The sequence below is a fragment of the Lucilia sericata genome, unplaced genomic scaffold (genome assembly GCF_015586225.1).
Source record: "Lucilia sericata isolate MDLA Ls3-8-SP2 unplaced genomic scaffold, ASM1558622v1 Contig000248F_arrow, whole genome shotgun sequence".
Taxonomy (NCBI): domain Eukaryota; kingdom Metazoa; phylum Arthropoda; class Insecta; order Diptera; family Calliphoridae; genus Lucilia; species Lucilia sericata.
Genome location: NW_023994274.1, coordinates 72,528 through 99,208, shown reverse-complemented (window position 1 = coordinate 99,208; position 26,681 = coordinate 72,528). Strand labels below are relative to the sequence as shown.

Sequence of the window (26,681 nt, the reverse complement as noted above, 5' to 3'; positions counted from 1 at the left end):
AATATCTTATGGAATCATAATTTTAAAAAACAGTATAAAGAAATTTTGCGTAAATTTTGTAACACCCTTTATAAGTTAGTTAAGTGACAAAAGAAGCCTAGCAAATATGTTCTGTTTTTTTATCCCACTGTAATTCATTTAATTCGTGACGTCACATAACTAAAAACATAAACAACAAACTGCCAAACTAAAACTTTACACACATTGAAGTAAAGGAGCACCCGGAGCTATATTCTTGCAATTTTATTTAGTAGGATTTGCTTGCCAATTTGAATATAGGTATTTTACGATGAAAATTTAATAATTTTTAATAAAATAATGTAAATGTATAAACTTACCGAAGAATTTGTTGTCATCTTTGTTGGAGCCACTAACCGCAAATTGAATGGACCACAATTCTGAAGCTATTAACACACAAACACTTTTCACAATATTTATTAATGTAAGTAAACTTTTTTCTTTACTTTTGCACTAAAATTAAATAATTTTAACCACTTTAAACATTTAAAATAAATTAATATCAATTTTTCTTCATGAATTTTCACTTGTAACACAAAACTAACTGCATTTACTGCAACTAAATGTAAACAAACATGTTGGTTGAGGGTGTTGCCAGTTGTTTTAAAATGCATATTTCCCACTCGTAAGATTGCATTTGATTGGGGGGACATAATTAAAAGCTTAAAATGAAAGCATAACTATGAGATGAATTATTTTAAACATAAGAGTAAGTAGTTTTTCCGTTGGAAAATGCATTTTAAGTTATTTATGTATTTTAATACTCATATTAATTTATTCAATTTTAGTTTTGAATAGAGGATTTCAACACAAATTATAATGCAGTTAATGTGTGAAATCAACAATATGTATAAAATTTCATGTGAGTTGTTAATTTTGAAGCAATTTGTTAGGTAGAAAAGAAAAATTAAATATTGTATACAACAATGAATAGAAAATTGTCTCTCTTATATATAGACGTCTCCAAACTGTACTAAAAATTACTTACTTCTGAATCCTCCTATTATATTTTATAGTAGTACTTGAAGCTCACCGATTCATCTACCAAAAGAATGCATATCAAAAATTCCAATCGAATAAAAAGTTATTGATTTTTGACCTTCTTTTCTTTATAAAGTTCCACTGTGCTCCACGTACAATCAACTACACCATTTCCAAATGTATTTCAGAAACTTCTCATTATATTTCAGAAATTTAAAAAATCGTTAAAAACAAGAAAAACTTTATTCACTTACTTTTTAATACTTTTTTCATTGTATGAAAGTAATTTTTAAGTTTTTTATTAAAAATTTGTATATTTATACGATAACAATTTATTTATTTACATTAATTTTTAAATATATTTTTTTTTCTTTTTGTTATTCTGTTAAATATTAAAAAAATTATTTTCATTTTATTTTATTAATCAAAATTGAAATTTTTATTCGTTATTCGTTCGAATAATACAATGATTTTAAATATTTTATCGACTACGCGATTGAAAAACTAGTAAGAATGCATAGTCGAGCATGGCCGACCATAAGATACCCTACACCCGTGAAGAGTATGTAATAAATGTGAATTACTTTTAATAATAAGTATTAAATATTAAGTTTGTTTTTTTAGCCGTAATTCCAAAATTCTTATACAAGTTGTTGACAAAAAAGTAGTTTTTTTTTTAAATATGGGTTATACAGGGGCAAAGGGTAAATATAGGCCTATTCTTATAAATGATGGTATAAGGATTACTGGTGATACTGGTGTTTATAAGTGAATTATTGACTATCAAGTCCTTTTTTGAAACAATGCATTACGAAAATTGGCAGTTACATTTAGACTTATACCTAAGTTGTGCCGATATTTAAGAGATACTAAAACATTTAACATAATTATGGGCACAAGATCCCTATTCGGAGGGTACGGTTGTAAGGGGGCTAGGTGAAATATAGACCGATTTCAACCATTTTCAATGGGCTTCGTTTTTGGGCCAAATTTCATCAAATTATCCGGAAACTTGCGATTTGCAGTCGGACATAGCTGAATTGACTTAGAAATCGATTCTCAGCCGATTGGTTTACTTTTCCCGTGGGTGTAGAACATCAGCATAATATCCTCCCCACTATAGTAATGTAGGGTATAAAAATTTAAATTTTATTCCAATAATTTTAAACACGAATAATTGACAACCGTAACAATTTTGTGTATTTGTGGGAGAACTTATAATAATATTTATTAAGTTTTAAGTTCTTTTTTAGCAATTTTTTCAAATTTTTATCACTTTTTATTATTTTTGTTTCAATTTTCCAAAATTTTTAAATTAAACTTTTGTAACTGTTAATAAAGTTCCCCACTTTACATAATTATCCATAAATTGGCATCTCCATAAACTCAATACTAATTATCCCCAACTTGGCAGCACTTAACGATCAAAGATTTGTGCTTTAGCATAGACACAAACCTTTTTTATGCTTTAGTACTTAACATATGGTTACTGCCACGCAAAGCTTTTTAAACAAAAGCAACAGCTGTCATGACCGCAGCTGTTTAGTTTTAGTTTTCATTTGCCGCGTTAGACTTTACATGTGTTTGTTATAATTGCATACAAGTTTTGTTTATAAACTATTGCAGAAAACAATAAATCTTTTTTTTTTAATTAAAATATTGAGAAAATTGTCATAAACTATTGTTAAATGTAACAATAATTCGTACGTTTCGTTAGTTTTCTTAAATACGGGAGTGTAAGAAAAAAGTTTTTTGACGCCTGTTTTGTGAAAAAAAAAAATTGGAAAAAAGTGGACATTTTTTTTACGTATAGGCGTGCGTGTTTTTCGTTTTCGTATCGGGGTTACGGTAAACATTTTTTGTGCCGGTAAAATGTCGGTTCTATTGGCAGATATTGATGCAACCTGTGCCGCTTTAGGTTACTCCGATGGCCAACGGTATCAGGCTGAGCCAGATGCCATACAAGGTTTAAAGGTACTAATATAATTGATTGAGTTGATTGGCGGTAGTCAATGTGGTTGTTGTACAAGTTTATCATATTCATTATGCCGGCTGCTGCTACAACCTTTTTGTCAATTACTTGGGCTTGATTGATTTCACATTGGCCTGTCTCATATGCATTATAATTTTCCCTTTTTTTCTCTCTACTAACAAATTTCCTCTTGTTTTCGTTTTCGAATTTAGCATCTCATTTGGATTTTACGTCGTGATTTGGATAATCATGAGTATCGTCGCCATTTGGGTCGTGCCAAAGTCTTGCAAACAGATTTAGTTTATATGCTGCCTGACTATGTTGACGATGATGAATATGCCGATGTACTCATACGTCTTTTGGTCATATTAACAAATCCCACATTGTTGTTGTATCGTGATGGGCCACCCAAGGATAATCATGGTCGCAAGGTTTTTCTTGAGCTCATTGATATTCTGCAGGGCTATAAGAATGCCTTTACACGTGATAAGATATGGTCGGCACTGTTTGGCAAATTAAAGAAATCATTAGAAATCGTAAGTATAAGAATTTATTTTACTTCTATATGAAATGGGTTGTATGTAATACATTTTTACATACATACTATGTATATAAAAATATTTTGCTAAATTGTATTCACATGTCTATGAAATAAGTAGGGGAAATTTATTAGTTATTAGAGTGTTGGTTAAATTTCTTTTAAATTTAATGATTAATTTGAAATTATTTTTTTTTTAAATTTCTATTTAAATAAGTATTTAGATAACGGATTGATTCCTATATATATTAAACAACTGTTTCTACATACATATGCGTAATTGTACATAAATAATCAATGATGTAGTTATTGGTTTTGTCTATAGAATAACCCATGTACTAAGTCATATAGTAACTAGGGTATTTTCTTTAATAAAAAACTAACTACTGAATAAGGAGCTGCTAGGCTTCCCTTATACATATACAAGTCCATTGTCTAGTCTATAGACAAGACCATTATCTAGCCTATAGACAAGTCCATTATCTAGCATATAGACTAGTCTATTGTCTAGTTTATAGACTAGTCCATTATCTAGACCATTGTCTAGTCTATAGACTATTCCATTGACTAGTCTATAGACTGGTACATTGTCTATGCTATAGAATAGTGCATTGTCTAGTCTATGTATTTGTCCATTGTCTGGGCTATAGACTAGTCCATTGTCTAGTCTATATATTTGTCCATTGCCTAGTCTATAGATTAGTCCATTGTCTAGTCTACAAACCAGTCCATTCGCTAACCTATAAACTAGTCCATAGACTAGCCCATTGCCTAGCCAGTCTAGTCTAGTCCATTGTCTAGCCTATAGCTTATAGACTAGTCCACTCTCTAGTCTATATACTAGTCCATTGTCTAGTCTGTAGACCAGGCCATTGTTTAGTATATAGACTAGTCCATTGCCTAGTATATAGACTAGCCCATTAACTAGTCTCTAGACTAGCCCATTAACTAGTCTCTAGACTAGTCCATTGTATAGTCTGTACACTAGTTTATTATCTAGTCTATGGACTTATCCATGATCTAGTCTATAGACTAGTCCATTGCCTAGTTTATAGTATTATCCATTATCTACTCTTTAGCCTAGTCCTTTGTCTAGAGCAGCGGTTCCCACCGATTTTTACTTCGCGAACCCCTTGAAGAACTTCGGACCCCCATACATATTTTGATATCTTATTGTTCTAAATAATTGTCCATGCGAAAATTGACCTAGTTCATTAATTCCTAGGTCTAATAAATGTAGAGATGTCATATCTATAAAATATTCCCGTACATTGAGAATATATAATATTTCAGATAGGTTTTCAATTGCATGTTTTGAAGATAGAATGACTTCTTTGTTGATATGTTAACATGATGTTTAATTTTATGATCGTGAGATCTTTCATGTTCATTTTTCTTCAAGGTAGCGAAAAGGTTTCTTTATCAAATATTGTCACATGTGCTTAATGAGTCACGTTTCAAAAATTTGTTGCGATTGCAAAGGGTGAGTAAGTGATCTAAGTTTTCGGGAAAATAATATAAGAAAGTTTGACTTCTTTTTTGTTGTTGCGGAATGCGTTATCCGCATAATATATGATTTGAATTCTTTGTTAAAGTACTGTGAATTTGGAACTTAAATTTGAATTTTAAAATACCAACGAATTATTTTACTTCATGGTTGTTTTTGGCTACATATTTACGCGAAACGCTATGGATTTTCTGATGTTAATTTAATAATATGTATTGGTCGACAAAATCAATTTAAAATCTGTGTATCACGTCGGATTGGAATTTTTATAAAGAGGTGCATAAAGTGTCACCTCTGTTTTGGAAATATATAATTTTAGTCCTTTCAAACAAGAACACTTTTGCTTACAATTTGATAAACTTAAATCTGTAATAAGCTTGTCTTTGAATTGAACTTCATACTCCGGAATACCAGTATCCCTAATTTAATTGTAAGGTAGAGTATTATTTGTCTGAAATAAAAACCTTTATTTCAGTACATATACAGGAAATAAAAATTACAAATCACGCAATACTTTACTTTATAAAAGTTATACAATAAATTTGTAGGGCCTAGCTTCTTCCTGATAAACAACCGAAAAATAAAATTCAAAAAGTCACCAAAAAATTTGGGATTATTGCACAAAAATTAGAGCTATTTGTACATACATATAAAAGCAGAATATTGTTTATTCATGGTTTTTTTCGTTCGTCTTCGCGGACCCCCTAGGATTTTACTACGGACCACTAGGGGTCCGCGGACCCCCATTTGGGAACCGTTGGTCTAGTCTATCGACAAGTCCATTATCTAGCATATAGACTAGTCTATTGTCTAGTTTATAGACTAGTCCATTATCTAGACCATTGTCTAATATATAGACTATTCTATTGACTAGTCTATAGACTGGTCCATTGTCTAGTCTATAAACTACTCCATTGACTAGTCTATAGACTAGTCCTTTGTCTAGTCCATTCTCTAGGCTATTGACTAGTCCATTTTCTATGTTATAGAATAGTGCATTGTGTAGTCTATAGGCCACTACATTGTCTAGTCTATGTATTTGACCATTGTCTGGGCTATAGACTAGTCCATTGTCTAGTCTATATATTTGTCCATTGTGTAGTCCATAGATTAGTCCATTGTCTAGTCTATAGACCAGTCCATTCGCTAGTCTATAAACTAGTCCATAGACTAGCCCATTGTCTAGTAAATAGAATAGTCCATTATCCAGTATAGTCTAGTCCATTGTCTAGCTTATAGTTTATAGACTAGTCCACTCTCTAGTCTATATACTAGTCCACTGTCTAGTCTGTAGACCAGGCCAATGTTTAGTATATAGACTAGCCTATTATCTAGTCTCTAGACTACTCCTAGTACACTAGTTTATTATCTAGTCTATGGACTTATCCATGATCTAGTCTATAGACTAGTCCATTGCCTAGTTTATAGTCTAGTCCATTATCTACTCTTTAGCCGAGTCCTTTGTCTAGAGTAATATACTAGTATTGACGTATTGAATAGTTTCTGGACCCTTGTCTTGTCTAGTCTATAGACTATTCTAGACAGAAATGTCTATTTTAGAACTTTTCGAACTTTATATTTTTTTCTCCCTATTTCCCAAAATATACTTTAATTCAATTTCATTTCCTAATTGTCGTTTTCTTTAATAATTTTTCTTTTAAGTATAATTTTATTGTTAACATTTCATTTTTTTATTTTTTTTTTTTTTTTGGTAACAAAACTTCTGCAGACTTATTTTATCTTATAATTACGAATGTTTTTGTTTTTTAATTTTAATTTTCTTTCTAAAGTTCACTTCAAAAAGTTATGTTTTTGTATGTTGTTGTTCTTGTCTTTAGATGGTTGTCTGTCGGTAGATCTTACTTTTTTACCATTTGCTAGACAGTTTTCAAAAACTATTTTTGTCTTGTCTACTAAAATTGCAATTTTCCTTAATGTTTTATTATAGATGTTGTCGTTGTTGTCGTCGTTTTCTTTACCAACAAGTGACAATTGTTTTCAGTCATTTACATGTCTTAAATTCAAATGCTAAAAAACAAAAAAAAAAAAAATTGAAAAAGTAAATCCTTTTTACCAAGTGGTTTTTGTGTAGACTCTTTTAAATCTTTTCTTACTACTACTTCCACGAGTCCCATTGAAATTGTTTGTTAGCGGGTATTAGTGTGTTTGTTTTTAAATTTTGACTGACAAATGTGTCAATTTCGTACGATACTGACGTTATTATATTTGTTGTTGTGTTAAATTTACTTTTTGTGGCGTTGCAGTAGTTGCTGCTAAAACTGTTTAGATCTTTTTTTTTCTTAACTTTTGAGCTAGCTTAAGTCAAAAGTTTTTAACAACTACATGCTTTAACTGCTGCCTGCCACCACTACAGCAACTGTTGCCTATTCCACTTTTTTTCTATTTATTCTTTTGCTTTTTAAGTATTATAAGAGATGAGTAGAGACCACACTTAAACTAAGTTTAATTGTTTTTTCTTTTTGTTTATTGTTGTTTTTTTTTCTTCTTAGAGGATTTTAGCTAACATTTGTGGGTGTGTTTGTGTGTGCATCATTTTAACTTTTTTAAAAACTTGTTGCAGCTGATTTCTATTTGAGTGTGCGTTTTACAAATGCATTTAGCATAAGAAGATGACATCCCAAATATTTGTTTAGTTGAGTGCAGTTTTCGAAGTTTTTAGTGTGTGGCTTCGTTTATTTGTTATGACAATATGAGAACATCATGGCGAAAAGAAATTTAAATAAACATACACTGTGGATTAGGGAAAAAGTTTTTTAATATTTTTCTGAAAACAATTATTAAGCTTGTAAATTTTTGGTATGAAAGTAATGAATTGTGATATGACAACTTCGTACTTAGTAGAGATATATGTAACTAATATAGCCTGATCCGAACGGTTTGTATACCCTTTACCTTCGTGAAAGCGGTGTGTTATACTTTTCCTATCGATATTCTGGATCTTTATATATAGCAGAGTCGTTTAGGCTCTGTCGGTCTTTCTGTTGAAATTTTCTAAATTTTCAATTTTCTAAAAACCACAGTTATTTTTGGGATCGAAATCTTAAATAATACTCTTAGACATGATCTCGTTAAGTTTTCTACTAAAAAAAACCTCAAAATTGGTCCATAAATAAAGATATGAGCAAAACACCAATTAGATTTGTATATGGCGGTGTGTCATACTTTTCCTATCGATATTCTGGATCTTTATAGATAGCAGAGTCGTTTAGGCTCTGTCGTTCTTTCTGTTGAAATCAATTTTCTAAAAACCACAGTTATCTTTGGGATCTAAATCTTAAATAATACTCTTAGACATGATCTCGTGAAGTTTTCTATTAAAAAAACCTCAAAATTGGTCCATAAATAAAGATATGAGCAAAACACCAATTAGATCTGTATATAGCGGTGTGTTATACTTTTCCTATCGATATTCTGGATCTTTATAGATAGCAGAGTCGTTTAGGCTCTGTCGGTTTTTCTGTTGAAATCAATTTTCTGAAAACCACAGTTATCTTTCGGATCAAAATCTTAAATAATACTCTCAGACATGATCTCGTGAAGTTTTCTATTAAAAAAACCTCAAAATTGGTCCATAAATAAAGATATGAGCAAAACACCAATTAGATCTGTATATAGCGGTGTGTCATACTTTTCCTATCGATATTCTGGATCTTTATAGATAGCAGAATCGTTTAGGCTCTGTCGGTCTTTCTGTTGAAATCAATTTTCTGAAAACCACAGTTATCTTTTGGATCAAAATCTTAATTAATACTCTCAGACATGATCTCGTGATCATATCTTAGTCCATAAACTAAGATATGAGCAAAACACCAATTAGATCTGAATGTAGCTATGATGGATAACTGAAAGGGTGGTTGTTTAAAAAGAAGGGTATGTCCCAAATTATCTTGGTGATTGGTACTTCACCTGAGGACATTTGCCAACATTATTATCGAGTATGGGACAAAGAGATTTGACAACTTATTATATTACAACATTTCATTTCGGCAGATTTTAATTTGTATAATATCTCATAATAAAAACCTAACATATAAAAACTCTTTAGCACTCTCTTAGCATTAAATTATCTTGAATTATATAATTTCTTTTAATGAATTAAGTAAACACCTCTTTTGTTAAAACATTACCATTGAAATCTAATTTAAATCAAGAGAAAAAAACGTAAAATGAAATTAACTTTAAAAAGAAAATGAAATTTTTTTCACTTTTATTAAAGGTTTGCTCAAGGTTTACTTCGCTTCTTGTATTTGCACAAAATAACTTCGCTAAAACAAACTTTTTAATTTAAAAAAAAAGATTGCGCATTCCTCTTCTTTAAGGTCCCATTATGTTCAACTGTTTTCACTCGTTATTTCTTTCTAATTTTAATTCTTTTTTCTACACTATTCAATTAAATTTCAAACGTGAATACGTAACAACAAAATATAAACACATTTTTCATTCATCCTTTGATGGACACAAGTCCGACCACCTCATCTTTTCCTTTTTTCATCTTCTTCTTTTGGTTATTTTATATTTTAAAAGTCCAAATACACAGACTATTAAAAACATTTTAACTTTAATTTTTCCACTTTTCTTTAACTGCTGCTGCCTCATGATAAATAGTGAGTTTAACAAGGGAATAAGAAAACAGAAAAAATACAACAAAAACTATATAAAGGCCAAATCATTTTGAAAGGAGAAAAAAAAACAGATCCTGTAAAATAAATAAAATAAATATACAAAAAAATAAAGACAAACTTATTTAAGTCAACTTTTAAAAACAAATTAAACAAATTAAAAATAATGGAAAACTACTACGGGAAAAAGTGGCATTGCATCACATGACAACAGAACAGCTAGTTGTAGTCTTACTTGAGTAGAATTTTTTAAAATTTCTTAGCTTATAATGGAAAAAAACGTTTTATAGCAAACAGGAAATTAATGTACAGAAACGTAAAGTAACTTAAAACTAAAATACATTAAATAAATCGAAAAAAATTAATTTTACGACGGGACCTTTAGTAATGTTTGATTTGTAGACGTTTAGTTTTTTCCCATAAATGTATGCTATGGTTTTGCAATAGATTTTAAAATCCTTAGAAGATGGTTAGAATTGTTATTTGATAGGCAGCTTTTAATCGTCTGTTTTGATGTTTTAAAAATCTTTTGTGAAGTTAACGATTCTAAAATTTAGCAGAGAGATTTTAGTTTCCCGAAAACTTGTTTACGTCGAATATCATTTTGAAGCAAGTTATGAGCGTTGTAGTCGTTTTCTGAAAGGGACCTTATATGGGGGTTAGGGTCAATTATGGGCCGATCTCCATAAAATTAGACAGAGAGATTTTTGTTCCCCTAAAAATTGTTTATGTTGAATTTCGTTGCTTTGCTATTATTTTGAAGCAAGTTATGAACGTTGTAGTCTGAAAGGGTCAATTATGGGCCGATCCTCATAAGATTTGGGAAAGAGATTTTGGTTCGTATAAAACTTGTTTATGTAGAATTTCATTGGTATACTGATGTTTTTAATCCAGCTATTACTGTTTACACTGTTTTTCGGGGGGCCACTTCTATGGGGACTATTTTTTATTTATTTTTCAGCACCTTATCTAACTCTCTATTTGTAGACAGACGGACATGGTTAGATCGTCTTAGAATTTAATAAGGACCCAGAATATATATACTTTTTTGGGTCTACGATCAATATTTCGATGTGTTGCAAACAGAATGACAAAAACAATATACCCCGCCCTATCTTTTTTGATGGTGGGTATAAAAAGTAAGTACTTACATATAATGTTATTTCTAAGTCATTACTAGACTCCTTCTAAAGCTGCTTTTACATTATACCACAAGTAATATGATCTGTCAAAATAGTGGCCTAGTTGTATTTCTTTGGATAAAGTGTTTTTAGTGGAACCAGTCGTAGAATTGATAAATTGGAAACCTGTTGTAGAATTCATAAGGTGGAAATCTGTTTTTTCACCGATTCTAAAGGAACTGCTTCTAGTGAAACCTATTATAGCAGCGAACAAGTATGAACCAGTTCACAAAATTATTCTAAGTATTGTTAAAGCGTTTTTTTAACCGCTTGGGATGTTTTATTCTAAAAAAATTAAAAGTCTAACTTTGAACCTAAATTTCTCAACTGGCCTTCGGTAGGTTAGCGCACAGCCCAAACGGCTGAATCTAGAATCATGTAATTTTGACAGTAGATGTGTTTTTGGTTATGTAGATCCACTGTGGAGGGATTTTTGGAAATATTTGTAAATTTAGGGGTAAAAAAAGGGAAAAACGGATAAAACAGCTTTTCTTAATTATCTTACCTAATATTAGTGATACAAGAAAAATTTTAAATGCACCTGTATCTGCTCTTAAAATAAGCGGAAATTCGAACTTTTAAGGGGTGAAAATGTGTAACAAAGGTGATTTTGGTACCTTTTTTGGACGTTGAACAATTTTGTATGTATTTTGGTTAGGGTAGCGAAGCACCCAGGGTATGCTAGTACATATATACATCCAGTGATGCCAGGAGATTTTTTTCAGAAATCCCTACGCTTATGAGAAAAAATCCCTTTTTTCCCTACACCCACTTTTTATTTTCCCTACATTTTTCCCTACACTACTTTTTTCCATTTTTTTCCAAGTTTATCTTAAAAAAATACAAAAATAACATAAAAAACTAAAATATTAGCTCTGTTTTATAATATACATTTATTAATTGAGAGATTTATGGCAGTATCACGATTCGATGTTAAAAATTTATTATATGTGCCCCCAACAAAAAAAAAATCATAAAATTTAATATAATTATTTTAAATAAGGTTTACTTTTTGCGGTTTACTTTTATAAATTTTCATAACATTAAATTATTTTTTTCAATCCTGAGTTACTGCATTAAGTCCCCGACTACTCTATCTATAAGGAGTCAGAATATATCGCCCTACAGGAATGGCATAATCCAAAAAAGTCGTTTCAAGAAAAATGGATATGAATATTTAATGACATTTAACTATTTTCTTTGATAACTTTTAAACAAATCAAGGGATTTTAAAAATCCAAATTCAGATAGTTGAGGTTAATATGTTTCTCATCTAAATTGTAATTAAATTTTTAGTTGTCTAATATTCACGAAAACGTGGGTTTTAGTTTTTACGTTTACAAAAAGTCGATTTCACATCGAAAATAATAGACATATTAGAAATTTGATAAATCTATATGAAAGATTTTCGTATGTCGCATGTTTTGTAGACCTCAGTTCAAGAATCCCGAATTTTGGATTAAACCAGGCTTGTAGCGATATATAGGTACACATATTGTAGAAATTACAAGCGGAATTTTTACTAACGATACACTTATGGCAAATCTTTAGGTGAAAGATTAGCGATTAAATTAAAATTAATCCTCGAAAGATGTTTTTGAGTACTCAATTAGTTAATTTTGTTTGCAAGTTTAAGCGCCCAATGGAGGTGGTTTAATCTTAAGCACGAAATGTTAAAGTGTAAACAGCTGATGCAAAAAAATTAATAAAATTTTTATATATATAAACATTAAAATGTTCTATTTATTGATTAGTATAAATTATGGACACTTCAAAATAAATTTTTTTGTTTTTAATTTAAGTTTTCATTAATTTTCATATTAAATTTACAATTGTTTTCTTCTTTTTTATAAAATATGCATTGTTTTGATAACAAACAGTGACATTTTCTGTTGTTTTGTATGGCAACACTGCGAAGTTTAATCTTGTACTCAAAAACATCAAAGGGGATTAACATAAGATTAAATTTATTTTTAGATTAAATAATCTGATTATTAATTGGCATTTGATTACCATCTCAAAAACCCGCTCTTAAAAATTATTTCATTTTTAATTTTAAAGTTTAATACATGAAAGAGTATATTTTTAGTTGATAAAAACTATGAAATTGGAAAAATCCCTACAACTTGACAATAGTAAGAAATCTTTCCCTTTTTCCCTACACGTGAAAATTTTGAAAAAAATCCCTACAAAAAGGGAAAAATCCCTACACTTGGCATCACTGTATACATCCTTTCAAACTAACTAAAAAAATCCAATATGAACTTTCATAAAAATAGCAAAATATGTATCTGGAGGTTTATAGTCCTCCGGTCGTCGTTTAACAGGTAGATATACTGCCGGTTAAAATAATTTAAAAAGTAATCAGGCATTGATTTGTACCAGGATCAGGAAAGTTGAAGTCTTATTAAGTTCCAGATCAATTCTGCATGGATAATGAAACCTATGTATTGGGAGACTTTTCACAACTTCCGGTTCAAGATTATTATGCGGCTGATGGGCGAGGTAATGCTCAAGAATAATATCTGTCAAAGAAATAAACAAAATTCCCCAAAATGTTTCTGGTGTGCAAATCTATTTGCAGTTCGACAAATTATCTACAAAGAGGGGGTTTGCCTACCTTTAAAGTTTAAACGGCACAAAAGAGGGTTTACCTATCTTTAAATGGCACAGTGGGTCTTCATATTTCTGGACCGATTTAGCATTATTCCATTGTGTAAATAATACCCTTAAGTGGTATTCAAACAATAATGACTATTTTATACCATGAGAGGCATTTCCACAAAACTTTTCAGAACTTCGGCCTGTGGAAAGGTATTGGAATTACATAACACAGGATTGGTACCCAAGAACATGTACGACTTTATGTGTGAGTAAAACACCTCATCCCAAAAAGCAAGGTAAACAATTAGAAAATCTTTAATGGGAGCATTTCCTGAAAAATGTAGATAAATTTATAAATACCGAGTAATATGTCAATATTTAAATTTTTCATGAATTTGTACAATATTTGTATACATTTACATATTTTTTGGCAATTTTACTATTGAACGGTTTAAATTTAATTTAATTTAATACCAGTATAAGTTTTTTCTGACTGACTCCTTTTAACGCAATGAAACTAAACTAAATATTAATTATTTTAAATTTCTTTGAACATTGTTGAACATCTGCTCTTTTTCTTGTGCACAATCTTAATTCGATTGAAGAAATTAAATTAAGATTTAGTTTAAAATCATAAAAATTTAAATACTGATTTAGATTTAAGAAATGTATGTTTTAGATGGTTGCTGTTTTAGAGAGCTTTTTAAAAATTGATTTAAAATTTCTATACAAAACTTTAATATTTTGCCTACATTCTGAACAATTTAATACACATTTTACAACCACAAAAACAACACAATCAACATGATAACCTTAAAAAAAAATAACAATCCACCATTTTTGATATCGTTCGTAAATCCACTAAAAGGCCACATTACCAATAGTTTTATTATCGCAATTATTATTCGTTGAAAGTAGAAACAAACTGCAAAAAAACAGATTTTAGTACTTTCTCATAGTTCAACATGTCCTGAGGCTGTGATATATAAAATAAAAACTTTTGCGCCAACCAAATGCTACAACAACAATAGAAATAATATAAAATTCAAAAATTTCTTAAAACTTTTTATTTTTATGAATCATCATAATTTTTAATTACACCACTAAAACTGGAAATGCTACCATGAATGGAGGAGGGAACAAAATAAAAGGAATGTAGCCAAGAAGAATAGATATACGACGGTGATGAAGAAAATGATGGCAGTGGTGATGATGATGATGATAAAACACCTTACGGAAATATAAACCACATCCTTGTTGTCATTTAGTTTTTGCCCTTTAGTTTATACAAAGAGAGAGAGGTAGCGAAGAAGAATTAGGGAATTGGCATTATAAAGTGTGTAGAGGAAGTGTTGGGAAATAGTGTGCTAGAGTCCTGAAAGATAATAAAATAAACGTTCATTTAGTTGGCGGTCTATCCTTCCTTCTATATTTATTCATTCAATGCTTGATTACTATAATTTTGTTGCACTACATACTTTTACAACTGTGCAGAAATTTTTCTGTCTGTCCTTTAGTCGATTTATCTAAACGTCTGTCCCTCTATTTGTCTTTATGAATGTATGTGTATGTTTATGCTTCTTCTTCTACTTACTAGTTTGTAAAATTGTCGTTGTATTTCCTTTTAGCATTTGTCAGAAAATGGCAGTAAAAATAAAATGCTATAATTTCAGTTTTATTGCGGGAAACTTAACAAAAACAAAAAAAACTTTTTGTTAACCAAATCTTTCCTATTTGTTGTGTGTGTATTTTTTTGTTACTTGTTTGTTTTGTGCACTTTTCTCTGTACTACTACTACTGTTCAGTTTGGTTCTCTTCATAATGCTATTCATTCATTTATTCAGTCGTTCATCCTCCTAACATTTGTAAGTTTGAATGTTTGCGTGTGGTTCTGAGATTCTACACGCAAAATGCAATTAAAATGTCAGAAAATCGTAAAAAAAGGCCAACTGGTTTTTATACGATTAAGTTAGAACAACTAGATTTGGTAATGTGCAAAACAGTGTTGAGCTATTATTTTGAGAAAAAATTATATTTCGTTGCTCAATTTTTATATCCTACACCAGGGGTTGACAAACTTTTGAGTTGAAAGAGCAAAAATTTACAATTTACCCAACATAAGTTTTTCTTTAAGTAGTAGCTACTCGTATAAATAAAGCGTAAAGTGACCCAATTATTGATACCGATGTCTTCCTATTAGGATGAAATGATGCACCAATCCTATTGAATAGGAGTTTTTGACACAATTTTTCAACGAGATCAGTAAAAAACTCTCTGAGTTAATAATAACGTTTCATATAAGTTCTTACTTTTCAAACTTGACATTTTGTTTTCGAATTCTGTTAAAAGGGCTTCTCACTTAACTGTGTAAGTACTTATTTAACTCCCTATTTATAAGCGAGTGTGGGTATTTATAAGTCAATGCATTCGAAATAGACATTAATGTCTAACCATTTGGTTGGAACTAATACGTTTTTCGTCACAAATGTACTCTTTGTAAACGAGAATAAAGACAGTTGCCATTTTTGTGTTCCCTTTGTAAGTAAGAGCAAAAATTAAGCAAAAATGTTCATTGCCATGGACTAGCTTTTTGAATGTCTCTTTGTAATTTACGGAGTGATTATAAAACTTCCTTGTAGGACAAGCACATGTTAAATATCTAGTAGTTCTGAGAAGCCGGTGGTTGGGGGTCCCACCGAACTGCTGGGTTATTTTTTATAGTAAGTTTTTGCTAGGTTGTTGTTGTTGTAGCAGCGACACCTGAAATTACTCGTATATATAGTTAAAAAATTATTCCCTACTCTTCTTTTTCATCGCTCTGGTTATCCAAATCTGTTAGATCTAAACCCAGTAAACGAGTCGCATCTAACGGCTGAGTCCAAAGGGATTCAGGTTCCAACTGAGTTGGATTTGCCCTGCAGTTGAATATATGTTGAACGTTGTGTGGTCCTGTGCCACACGTAGGACAGAGATCTTGAATGGTGTCGTTTATTCTACGATCTAAATTGTGCCAATACCACTCTAGTACGACGTGCTGGGTTTCGTTCTACATTTGCAACGGGTGGGGAAGGACCTCCCAGTATTATACTATCGCGGTGGGAATGGTGGCGTCTTCCACCGCCTCCTGGTGGATAGTATTCAAAGCTGTCCTGTATGAGCTCTCATCATCTATGTTAACCAGGTGTTCTTGGATGTCGCTCTCATACAGACGAAGATCCTTCCTGACATGCCTCGGAGAGGTTCCAACTCCGTTAGATGGTGGTTTACATCCCAGTAGGAACTGCTTTGATGATGTTATGCTCCATGACTGAAAGCATCTTCGTTTCGTCATGCCGATCATTTGAATGCAGCCTGTTACCGTTCTAAGGGCTGCATTTTGACATCTTTGGAGTTTCTTCCATTGTGTGTCGCTAACTCTAGGTGTCCACACTGGTGCTGCGTAGTTTACCACTGACCGGCCAATCGTTTGGTAGGTAGTTAACAAGGTTCTTTAACCATTCCCCAAGTGCTGCCGGCTAGAGACTTGAGTACCTTGTTTCTACTTCGCATCTTGTTGTAGATTGTAGTGGTAGGATATGCTGCTGTAGGGTATGATCGGGCATGACCGTCTCTACTTTTTTGCTTTTTAAGTTTGTAGAAGTAAGACAAAAAGAATTTCCATTCTTGACGTAAGGTCTTCCCTTCCTAAATTAAGGAACTAATAAAACTATAAATTTTTATTCAATGAGTTCTGTATGAAGAAGTCTAAAGTAAAGAAGTAATGGGTTAAAACACATAAGTTGTTAATTAAAATTTTGTCTAGTACAACATTTATAGCCAACCCCAGTATGACTATCCCCAAAAAGTAGTGTATTCTGGAAAAATGTAAAAAAAACTCAGGATATAAAAATTGGCGTCTGTAGTAGTGGTTTTTTAAACTGAATAAATGACTGAAAAAAAAGTAAACTTAATGATGGGCTTCTGTGTTCTTTTTTTCGAAATAAATTTAGAAATAAAATTTATATATTTTACTTTTACAAATTGCCTTAAATAAAAGTAAAGTTTTAGTGAACGACAGCCAGAATCATCAGAAAACGTTTTATAGCCTCTGACATTTAGCCAAAGCAAAATTCAAAATTGAAAAAAAAACAAAAAAAAAAAAGCAGAATTGCTTGTAATAATATTCATAATATGTACTTGGGTAAATGAGAATCTGCAGAGTTTTGCAACGCTTTTCAGTAAAAGGATATTAATCCTCTTAATGTTTTTTAAGTGGCAACACAAAAATTATTATTATATATTTTTCGTAAAAAAGCAATAAAACCTTGAATCCAATTTTTAGTGCTTTTTTTGTAAAAATAGCAAAATCTGTAATCTCTGCATGTATAAAGTGTGCTGGTTGGGAAATTAAAATAAACAAAATAAAAAAAATATATATACGATTTTATTGCATATATAAGGGAAAAAGTTCATTTACGTTTGTTTTTCTTCTAATGTTGGAAATTAAACAAAAGATTTTAATTAAAACCAGAGATCATAAAAGTATTGACGACATTACAAAAATGCTATTAAACTTTGTTTTAATAACTAATAGAGTTTAAGATGAATTTAAATATTATTTTTTTTTAACGAATTTATGTGAAATGGAAACTGTTTGACATAAAAATATAATTCCCATGCCACTGTTTCTATTGATTTTCTTAATGCTTGTTCTTATTTTACTGATATTTCTATTGACACTGTTCAAAAGGGATAGCGAAACTTATCTCCAGACAGCGTGTGTTCAGTCGCTACACAAGACTTTTACGTAAATCTTATCCACATGCATTCGACTGGAACACTGAACGCACTGTTTATTATAGAGAAATTCATTTTTTGGACGAACCATAGGTTTGGGGAACATTCTTTCTGCAAGCATCTTCCCAGTAGAATATAACTTCAATTTCCTCCCCCAAACACCTTTATCACATAACATTGATACTTAGTTGAACACCTACAATCATTAATTCCTCTTTCCTTCTTCTCTCATCTTTACTTTCTAACCTCAATACAATGTACTGCATAGGTCGGGAGACAAACATTAATCTGCTTACTCAAAACAACATTAAGTTGCACGATTATTCCGACTCATTCTTGATTTTATTTTTCAATAATTCAAAACATTTCTCTTTCTGGTAGAAGGTCAAGAAAGGGAAAACTATTCGGTAATAAAGCTGAGGCAAATCTCTCTCTCTTTTAAAATTTTAATTCTTATTCACTTGTTATTAATCGAAAGAATTAAAAACAATTACTCTTTCTCCAAAACCCAGACTCGATATGAAGGTTTTGGGTTCTTGGGAACATTTTCTTGGCTAAATCAAAATGATATGTATTGCAATGTTGACTATTTACTTGACTATTCACTAAGTCTTAATTTAACTGTTGATTCTAAGGTTTAAGTCAGGCTTGGGGGGTAATGACTACATTTTCAATTATAATTACATTTGAAGTAATTGTAATTGAAGCTTTACTAATTACAATTACTTTTAATTGTAATTGAAGTTTTCCAATTGAAATTACTTGTAATTGTAATTGAAGTTTTGACAATTACAATAACTTGTAATGGTAATTGAAGTTTTGCCAATTACAATTACTTGTAATTGTGAATTTTGTTCCTTATAATTACATGTAATTTGTAATTAGTAATACCTCAATTACAACTACAAGTAATTTTAATTGGAAAATTTCAATTACAATTACAAGTAATTGTAATTGGCAAAACTTCAATTACAATTACAAGTAATTGTAATTGGTTATTGGTCAATTACACATTACAAATAATTGTAATTGGAAAAATTTCCATTACAATTACAAGTAATTGTAATTGGCTATTGCTCAATTTCACATTACAAGTAATTGTAATTGACCATGTAATAAATTAATTTGTGTAATCATTAACCCCCATGCCTGGTTTAAGTGAGTTTTATTTAAAAATTAGTATTTTCATGATTTTGAAAGAAAAATCATTCTTTTAATGCATCGATCAAAATCGATATGAAATGAAATATTCTATTCTAATTTTTTGTCATTCGTCTATAACTTTATTCAAAATTTGGTTCAAATAAGCAGAACAATATTATACTCAAAACTCAACCATTCAATACTCCAGATTTGCAATATTATCTAAAGTTCATCCTTCAACAATTATGTTACTTGAAGCTTGTAATTAAATAACCAAACACTCGATTCCCCTCCCATAGATTTCATTTGATTTTCGACGATAAAAATGGTTTCAAATAAATCACTAAATAATTTTCATTCCAAAAATTAAGTTTTTTTTGGCCCTTTAAATTAAACCGCACATTTGAGGAATTAACTAAAAAAAATCTATGTATGCAATCTATCATTTTCGTTGAGTACTAGGGTGGTAGAAAGACCAACTGACATGCAAGTATTTAGAGAAGGGAACTAATTTATCCCGGCCGGCTGTTTCCATTTAATGAAATATAAGATTAAATTAAGCGCACCCACAAAATAAAAAAACTGCGTAGATTTTGTATTACAAACCAAACCAAACAACATATAATATGTATGTATACATTTTTTGAAAATATGTATGTACCAACAAAATCTCTAAACAGGATGATTTTTACTGAAAAACAATGGTGCGATGATGCGGCAGTCAGTTAGTAGGCTCAAAAAATACCAAAACCACTTGTTAGCCAAAAAATAATGCCTACAAGCTGTTACATGTTTTTGAAAACAAAAACGATTCTTTTTGTTCATTTCTACTACTACTACTGGCTTTGCCTCAGTCTCAACTACTGCTAATGCTACCAGTTTTACTCACAGATTATTTCATATATTCCTAGCTAAATGAATTTCAAGGATGTAGTTGGGGTATCGACTAAACAATGGCATATTTGTCTCCCTTACCATTTAAGTGGGTGTTTTGGTATTTCATATCAAAACCCATCATGTGTCTTTGACAATGAATAACAATGAAAACGAGAAAAAATTCAACAATAACTTAACCCCACCCCTCAAACTGTTCCTCCTCCACCTACATTGCATTGAGTAACTAAAGAGCTGGGAACAGTGAACTGTCGGGGAAGGGGGTATGAAAAAACGAGAAAAATCCAATTTGTAGATGAACGATGAACGAACGACGTTTGGCAAATGGTTGGGCAACTAAAATACGTTTAAAAGCATATAAAATATTGTATGAATTCATGAGAATTTTTCTATGCCACACTCACTCACTCACACAATATTTTGCGAGGAACAATGAAAGTTATATTTTTCTTGATTTTTTTTTCATTCTTTCCTAAAAAATATTGCCAAACATAAAATAAAATTCATGTTTGGTTTGGAATAATTTGACGCAAACATTTTCCTCTTACATTCTCAACGTCTGTTTTTCTTTTTTTGGTTTTTAGGCCTTTTAGCTGTTTGTTTTTTGGCGTTTTTATTTTTTTCCTTCTAAATTTTTGATGGTTGCCTGGTGGGTGTTATGTTTAAAAAAATACACCGTTTCTGACAAGAATCGAAATTTTTTGTTCATAGTAGATTCTGACTGCTCTGTTAAACTAGTTGGTAGCGTTTTAGCTCTATCAATATGAGGTCTTGGATTCGGATCCCATCAGTGTTAAGTAAGAAACTCTTCAGGCTTGAGTTCGATTCGATTTTTTTTTTCGAATTGTAATGATATTTATTTTATTGTATTTATTGGACACAAGTTTTAAAGAAATGGAATATTGAAATTGTAATTAGTTAGTTAGTTAGTTAGTTAGTTAGTTAGTTAGTTAGGTAGTTAGGTAGTTAGTTAGTTAGTTAGTTAGTAGTTAGTTAGTTAGTTTAGTTAGTTAGTTCGTTAGTTAGTTAGTTAGTTGAGTAGTTAGTTAGTTAGTTAGTTAGTTAGTTAGTTAGTAGTTAGTTAGTTAGTTAGTTAGTTAGTTAGTTAGTTAGTTAGTAGTTAGTTAGTTAGTTAGTAGTAGTTAGTTGTTAGTAGTAGTTAGTTAGTTAGTTAGTAGTTAGTTAGTTAGTTAGGTTAGTTAGTTAGTTAGTTAGTTAGTTAGTAGTTAGTTAGTTGTTAGTTAGTTAGTTAGTTAGTTAGTTAGTAGTTAGTTAGTAGTTAGTTAGTTAGTTAGTTAGTTATTAGTTAGTTAGTTAGTTAGTTAGTTAGTTAGTTAGTTAGTTTAGTTAGGTTAGTTAGTTAGTTAGTTAGTTAGTTAGTTAGTTAGTTAGTAGTTAGTTAGTTAGTTAGTAGTTAGTTAGTTAGTTAGTTAGTTAGTTAGTTAGTTAGTAGTTAGTTAGTAGTTAGTTAGTTAGTTAGTTAGTTAGTTAGTTAGTTAGTTTAGTTAGTTAGTAGTAGTTAGTTAGTTAGTTAGTTAGTTAGTTAGTTAGTTAGTTAGGAGTAGTTAGTTAGTTAGTTAGTTAGTTAGTTAGTTAGTTAGTTAGTTAGTTAGTAGTAGTTAGTTAGTTAGTTAGTTAGTTAGTTAGTTAGTTAGTAGTTAGTTAGTTAGTTAGTTAGTTAGTTAGTTAGTTAGTTAGTTAGTTAGTTAGTTAGTAGTTAGTTAGTAGTTAGTTAGTTAGTTAGTTAGTAGTTAGTTAGTTAGTAGTTAGTTAGTAGTTAGTTAGTTAGTTAGTTAGTTAGTAGTTAGTTAGTTAGTAGTTAGTTAGTTAGTTAGTTAGTTAGTTAGTTAGTAGTTAGTTAGTTAGTTAGTTAGTTAGTTAGTTAGTAGTTAGTTAGTATTAGTTAGTTAGTTAGTTAGTTAGTTAGTTAGTTAGTTAGTAGTAGTTAGTAGTTAGTTAGTTAGTTAGTTAGTTAGTAGTTAGTTAGTTAGTTAGTTAGTTAGTTAGTTAGTTAGTAGAGTTAGTTAGTTAGTTAGTTAGTTAGTTAGTTAGTTAGTTAGTAGTTAGTTAGTTAGGAGTTAGTTAGTTAGTAGTTGTTAGTTAGTAGTTAGTTAGTTAGTTAGTTAGTTAGTTAGTTAGTAGTAGTTAGTAGTTAGTTAGTTAGTAGTTAGTTAGTTAGTTAGTTAGTTAGTAGTTAGTTAGTTAGTTAGTTAGTTAGTGTTAGTTAGTTAGTTAGTTAGTAGTTAGTAGTTAGTTAGTTAGTTAGTTAGTTAGTTAGTGTTAGTTAGTTAGTTAGTTAGTTAGTTAGTTAGTTAGTTAGTTAGTTAGTTAGTTAGTTAGTTAGTTAGTTAGTTAGTTAGTTAGTTAGTTAGTTAGTTAGTTAGTTAGTTAGTTAGTAGTTAGTTAGTTAGTTAGTTAGTTAGTAGTTAGTTAGTTAGTTAGTTAGTTAGTTAGTAGTTAGTTAGTTAGTTAGTTAGTAGTTAGTTAGTTAGTTAGTTAGTTAGTTAGTTAGTTTAGTAGTTAGTAGTTAGTTAGTTAGTTAGTTAGTAGTTAGTAGTTAGTTAGTTAGTTAGTTAGTTAGTTAGTTAGTTAGTAGTTAGTTAGTTAGTTAGTTAGTAGTTAGTTAGTTAGTAGTTAGTTAGTTAGTTAGTTAGTTAGTTAGTTAGTAGTTAGTTAGTTAGTTAGTTAGTTAGTTAGTTAGTTAGTTAGTTAGTTAGTTTAGTTAGTTAGTTAGTTAGTTAGTTAGTTAGTAGTTAGTTAGTAGTTAGTTAGTAGTTAGTTAGTTAGTTAGTTAGTTAGTTAGTAGTAGTTAGTTAGTAGTTAGTTAGTTAGTAGTTAGTTAGTTAGTTAGTAGTTAGTTAGTTAGTTAGTTAGTTAGTAGTTAGTTAGTTAGTTAGTTAGTTAGTTGGTTAGTTAGTTAGTTAGTTAGAAGGAGTTTGGATATGAATCAAATCAAAGAAATACACCTAGGCCTCTATCGGAACTGCCCCACCATTTCGGTCCGGCAATAACGAAATTGTTACAACAGAAAAGGTGTTACTTAACTGACAGTTGGCTCAAGTAACGACAAAGACTACTAATAGATAGGAATACGACACTGAAAAAGCTTGTAAACTTCTATCTAATTCAATGAAGTTCGAATAAGGATGTTGTTACAATTCGCATAATCCGGATTGTGATACAACTTTTAAGGTCTTATAAAAGTTATTTTTTAACTACGTTTAGTAAAAAATATAGTTTCAAAATTAGAGTGGCATAGTTTGCTTAAGCCATAACCTGGATACAAGGGTAAAAATTGCCCCAACTAATTTTAATGCTGCAAACGAGAACGTTCTTTTCAAATAGATAAAATATAAGAAAACATTCGTCCCTACAAAAATTTAGACTTCTCGGTGTAAAGAGTATTTCGCAAGGGACTAAAATTAATCCAAATATAAGACATGTGATAAACCTCTTGCGATTTTTTAAAACACTTAATTATATATTTTTTTTTGAAAATTAAATTGTGAATTTCATTTTTGGAAATGGTTTATTTTAAATCATAAACTAGGAAAACATACAAAAAAATCTAAATCAAAATTCAAACATCGTTTTACAGTTGCCTTTATTTTGCTTAAAAGACATTTGTTTGACGTCCAACATAACCAACAACAACAACAACTGTCACTAGACATGGCCTATAAAAACAATATATACTTCTTCCATCCTCCATCCAAATCTAAAATTCCACTCAACCCGCTAAACAAATGCCCTCCCACTAAACTAACAGATAAAGAAAACCTCGTGAATAATATTTACTTTAGAGGCCATAAATCGGATTCACTACATTATAAATAAATATATATGTATTTTGTTCGCATTTTCTTTTAACTTGTTATAATTCATAAAGAATAAAATATTATAAAGGAATTCAATGTTGTGATTAAAAATGTTAAATGCGCAAAAGTTACTCCTTTAGGAGTTGACGAACTAAACCTATTATCAAAAAACATATAGATCTCAAGTTCTCAATTGTCAATTGTTTTCATTATTATACTAAGAAATACTAGTCTTAAAAAAAGTCGGTTTTCACGAAACTATCATGATGATTTAATTCATTTAATTCCTCTGTTCGTATTTGTGTACCAGTAAGGACTTCCAGTACTATGTTTTTTCTGTCTTGATATTTTTTTTACTTTATATTATTACTCTTATTTTTATGAAAACTATGTTAAGCATTTTGGAGTATTTATTTAATATGTATTATCCCCCAGCATTTTAATATTATTGCGCTATTGTTTAGTTAAGCAATATGATAGGTTTGATAAAGGTTGTTGCACAGCCTTTTTATTATTAATTTTCCTTTAATTCATGTATTACTTAAATAACACCAACATAAGACTTATAATCTAGTAATTAATATTTTACCAATGATTGTTTTCAAATTTAAACTGTGTCCATTTGATATGATGATGGATTAACTTGTCAATTGGTCAAATTATTATTCCTATTGATGTCTTAAATCACAACTATGTAGTGTATTACATGTGCCTACTTATCCATACTACTTAAATAATTTATGACTTATGGTTGTTGTTTAAATTAACGTCTCTCAGACTTGTTGTTTTTCTTCTCCTTCTGCTGTTGCTGCTGCCATTCTCACTCAACTGTGTTCATAATTTAAAATTGCATTCCTTTTCACGATAAATATTTCTATTTTATTTCATCGTTTTCTTAAATACATATAAATACAGACACATATACCACAATACATACAAACGTTCCCGCATTTATAAACATACATATTTATGAGAGAGAACAAAATTAAAGGCCTTAACTTTGTACAGCATAGAGGGCCTAATCTGAATGGAGTAAAGAAATTTTATAGGTGTTACTAAATTTTTACTTCTTGATACCCTACACCACTATAGTGGTGACCGTATTATACGTTTGTGCTTATGTTTGTAAAACCCAATAATATTGGTTCTATAACCACCTTAAAGTAGTCGATTAAGCTATGTCCATTCGTCTGTGTATCCACGTAAATCTTGTGCACACGCTAAAGTTCGCAATATTTAAGATAATTTTATGAAATTTGACACATACTCTTCTCTTAACCCAAGTCCATTATTTTAGCATTCATACAACTGCACTTCTTTTTATACCCTATACCACTTTAGTGGGGTTTGTGCTGATGTTTGTTAGAGTATATACTCTTCACTTAACCCAAGTCCATTATTTTACTTACCATTCATACAGCTGCACTCCTTTTTATACCCTACACCACTTTAGTGGGGAGGGTATACGACCATTTTCTCCTAAATATTCACATGGATGTTAAAGGATTTGTGCAGAATTCTAATAGTCTAGCCGCAATAGTTTCCCAGATAAACGAATTTTAGTAAATAATTGATATCGGAGGTGCCACGTCCCCTATTGTTTATTTTGTATGTGGGCGTCCTTCCATCCAAACATACAGGAATACACTTTTATATATAAAGATTGTACTTTTAGGTTATTTTTCATATACACAGATCACATCTGATAATTCTTCAATAAATCTGTATGTGAGACATTTAAAAGGCCTTTTGAAAGGCCTCCTTCCCCTTCCCTCTCCCATTTGTTTTACACTCAGACGCAAACAGTCACACACAGAGTATTGTTTAATATTTTTGTTGCCTCAGGTCAATTTGGCATTAAAAATTTTGTATTCGTTTTGTTTATTTACTTTTATTTGTATGTTCTTGAAATTTTCCCTCACAGGAAGGAAAAAATTCGTTAAACTTTAAAAAAAGTTTTAACAATTTTTTAAATGTTGTTGTATGTATTTTAAGTTGGTATTTAGGAGTTTTTTTCATAGTCATTAAAAGCCCAGAAACTTTTATTTTTTTTTTCATTTTGGTGTATATCTACAAACTGTATTTAACTTTATTAACAAGTAAGAATTTATTTAAAAAGTTAGAAAAAGTAAATACTTACTTAATAAAACATAGGGAAAAAAGTTAATTTTGTTTTAGGTTTTTTTTTAAATGCGGATAATATTTACTGTTAATTGTATACAATGATATGAAAGTAAGGAATTTCTGTTTTTTATAGAAAAAAATATTTATATAATAGAATTCTAGGAATTATTGCTAAAAATAGCATCTAAGTGGGTTATAGAAAAATGCAAATAGTTATAAGGAATAATTTTTTATTTAGTCTTTCAACATTTTGTCCAAAAAGTGTGAGCGGTTTTTATTTTAATATTTCTAAAATAGTTTGATTTTTACCTTCATCATAAATCTTTTACATTTATCGATTTTGCAAAAGAGCAATATGTTTGCTAAATATCCCAGCAAAAACTTGGAACGTGTGATGCATATCCTTGTCGTCTAATATTTTCTAAAAAAAAACAACTTCCTCAACTGCCAATTTTTTAACTCATTACTTTTTAATTATAGTTTTT

General features: G+C 30.1%; 2 protein-coding genes across 2 annotated transcripts in view; one reads left to right on the top strand and one right to left on the bottom strand.

Moving 5' to 3' along the window:
• Positions 1–543, bottom strand: part of LOC119602656 (aquaporin) — a 138,669-nt gene extending 138,126 nt beyond the window's left edge. Inside the window, exon 1 of the mRNA XM_037954285.1 lies at positions 339–543. The gene's annotated coding sequence lies outside the window, so the exon portion shown is untranslated. The remainder of the gene's footprint in view (positions 1–338) is intronic.
• Positions 544–2,544: 2,001 nt separating this feature from the next.
• Positions 2,545–26,681, top strand: part of LOC119602655 (protein timeless homolog) — a gene marked incomplete at its 3' end in the record, with an annotated part of 81,194 nt that continues 57,057 nt past the window's right edge. The window contains exons 1-2 of the mRNA XM_037954283.1: positions 2,545–2,973; positions 3,184–3,507. Of these exons, the coding sequence (XP_037810211.1) occupies positions 2,872–2,973; positions 3,184–3,507 (426 nt within the window). The remainder of the gene's footprint in view (positions 2,974–3,183; positions 3,508–26,681) is intronic.